This window comes from Mycena indigotica (assembly GCF_014461135.1).
Source record: "Mycena indigotica strain 171206Taipei chromosome Unknown Mind.scaff0012, whole genome shotgun sequence".
NCBI lineage: Eukaryota > Fungi > Basidiomycota > Agaricomycetes > Agaricales > Mycenaceae > Mycena > Mycena indigotica.
The window spans coordinates 2684869-2687552 of record NW_023503011.1 but is presented as its reverse complement, the minus strand read 5'-3'; the positions used below and the strand labels follow the sequence as shown (position 1 = coordinate 2687552).

Genomic DNA, 2684 nt, shown 5'->3' with positions numbered 1-2684 from the left:
TACCGAAATGATATGTTACCGTGACGACGGCTGCCACCTCATCTTGGCTCTGCCCAAGCTCTGACCCCACACACTTCGACACCGACAATCGTTGCTGGGCGAGGGTCCATCAACCACCCAGCGTCCTGTCGCGCCATTCCCCCCCCGCGGATTCGCAGCAGCACCCTGACGCAGCTGCCCCCACTTGGCCATTCGGCGCCAATCTCTCCAGTTAACACGTGTATCGTCCCTGGGCCACTCTCCCCTCCCTCGTCTTGTTCCGCTGGTCTCTCGCGGCCGCCAAGACAGCGTCATATGCACGACACGACCATCTGACAGTGCGAGCATGCTTCTTCGCAATCACCCGCGTGCTGATGTGCCTTCCCCAGTTTTCTACTTATTCGACGCATGTGGGTGACCGCACGCTGCCTACCGGTCTCCCTGCCCCCACACACGTCCGGGCCCGCTATGCTCTTTCTCCTTCTCTTGTTGGCCCCCGTGTCAGCGCTGGCTCTGCGCAACAACTGGAATAAGGCATGCCGCGGTTCGTGCGCATATGACCTCCCCAACGCGGGTGTCCTCTCGATCGTGCGTTGACAAATGTCTCTCGTTCTAAAGTACTGACGCTGGCTCTTCAGGTTGGTGGAGACAAGGCGGTATCTGACATCACGTCTGCTGGTGGCTGGAGTGTCCTGAGCTGCGACGCCAATGCCCTCTCGCAGCAGATCCGCCTCGTCTGCAACTCTGCTGCTTGCGAGCATCTTTTCGAGGGCCACGGAGCCGTCAACACCGTCGTCCGCCTCCCCGAGTCGGTGCGCTTATGTTCTGTCTGACACAGACGAGGATGCTGATTCAGCTTGCAGTGTGGCGCCAACCCCTTCGCCCGTGTTGCCTCCGTCAAAGTGGACGCCAACCAATCCATCCCCGGTGGCGCCAAGTCGAAGCGCGCCACTGGCAAGTACGCCAACACCGTCTTCTTGATCAGGGTCGATACCGATTTTGCCAAGGTCGACGCTAGTGTGTATGTACTAATTCCCACGATTGTGTGCGATCTAATGTACATCCGCTAGGACTGGTCCTGTTGAATTCCGCATCGAGGGGTACAACTACCAGGGAACCGTTACAGCACCGGCGAAGGACGTCGCGAGACGCGGGGGCAGTGCGTTTCCCATCTATGCCATTTCAATCCTATCTAATAGTATCTTCAGATCCCACCGGCTATAACAACACTCTCTCCAGCACTCTGTCCGTATTCCCCCACCCCTTATCCATTCACTCACCCTCCTCAGCCCTCCCATCAAGCTCAACCAGAAATACCCTCTCTTCTCTGGTTCGGTCAACTGCCCCAACTTCACCGCTTCCGTCGCCACCGCCCTGAACGTCGACGTTGACCTTACGGTCTCGCTTGGGCTAGTTGTCGCGGGCACCGTCATTCCCGCCGAGATTACGCAGTTCGCGGTCTTTGGCGGCCTCGATGGCCATGCGGGTGCGCGCCTTTCGCTGGACGCTACTGCTCTCGTCAGTCTCTCTATTCTGCTTCCATTTACTCGGGAACTGACTATGATACAGGGCACGTACTCTACTGGCAAGGTCTCCTTGTACTCTGTCGCTCTCGCGGGCGTTGATGTCCCTGGAATCTTCACGCTTGGCGTACGCCACTGTTCTCCACTTCCAATCCACGTTGCTGAGTTGGTGATTATAGCCCACCTTCGATTTGCTGGGCAAGGCCGACGCTAACATCAAGTCTGGCGACCTCTCAATCGGCGTTGATCTCAAGTACAACGTCGCCAACGCGCGTGCTTATATTCCGCCCCAGCCTTCTGCTGTCGGTGGCTTCAACCCAGACAACAGCCGTTCGTCGCTTTCTTGCTCCATGTGCTACTCTCACTCGACTCAGAACTCACCCTTTCCGTCCAACCATCGATCAAGACCTCGGGCACCGTCTCGGGCCACCTCATCCCACAACTCACGCTGGGCCTGAACGCCTTCTCCGGTATCGCCAAGGCACAGGTCTACCTTAACCTCGACGCCAGCACCGGCATCGACCTCTCCCTCTCCGCATCCGCGAATGCCTCTACCGGGACCTCGGGCAACGCTGCCTCGGGCACCGTCGACGGCTGTGTGGACATCTCCGCGGGGCTCGGCGTCAACGTCGGCGCGAGCGGCTCGCTTTTCGGGCTCATCGGCGAGGGCGAGTACCCGCTCTACTCCGGCGCGTGGGACCTCTACGCCAAGTGCTTCAGCGCGGCGTCCAAGCGGGCCCCGGAGCCGGGCCGCGGGCTCGGCCGCATCGGACTCGCTGGCGCGGGATACAGGCTGCCGGGCGACGCGCGCCAGGGGTTGGCGGAGCGTGCGGCGGCGGCCAACGGGCTTACGTGCCCGACGAGCTCGAGCAAGGGCCAGCTCGTGACGATCATCGAGCAGATCGTGGGTGCAGTGAAGAAGCCGTAGGCTGTGTACGGAAGGAGTGCGGTGTAGCGAAATGTATTTCGGTGTATGTATACCCAGGACTATTGGGTGTTTAAATTTGCGGCGGCTGACGAGCGACCCGATCCTGACGGCACAACTGCTGGCTAATTCCGATTGAGTCGAAGGGTTCCTGCTGGCGAGCGCGACACTGGAATACCCGTCGACAAGCATGCGTACGGCTTTGGCGGTCATCAGGGACAGCTAGCGGAGTAACCGAGGGACAACGGACCTTCACC

At 59.8% G+C, this 2684-nt stretch overlaps 1 protein-coding gene across 1 annotated transcript; it reads left to right on the top strand.

The window, feature by feature from the left end:
* Positions 1-387: 387 nt before the first annotated feature.
* On the top strand, positions 388-2430 carry MIND_01250400 (uncharacterized protein; the record flags this gene model as incomplete). Its single annotated transcript, XM_037368989.1, has 9 exons — positions 388-567; positions 618-791; positions 843-1000; positions 1050-1138; positions 1188-1224; positions 1269-1497; positions 1549-1629; positions 1682-1832; positions 1877-2430. The coding sequence occupies 9 exons, from the start codon at positions 388-390 to the stop codon at positions 2428-2430; spliced, it is 1653 nt and encodes a 550-aa protein (XP_037214957.1).
* Positions 2431-2684: the final 254 nt, after the last annotated feature.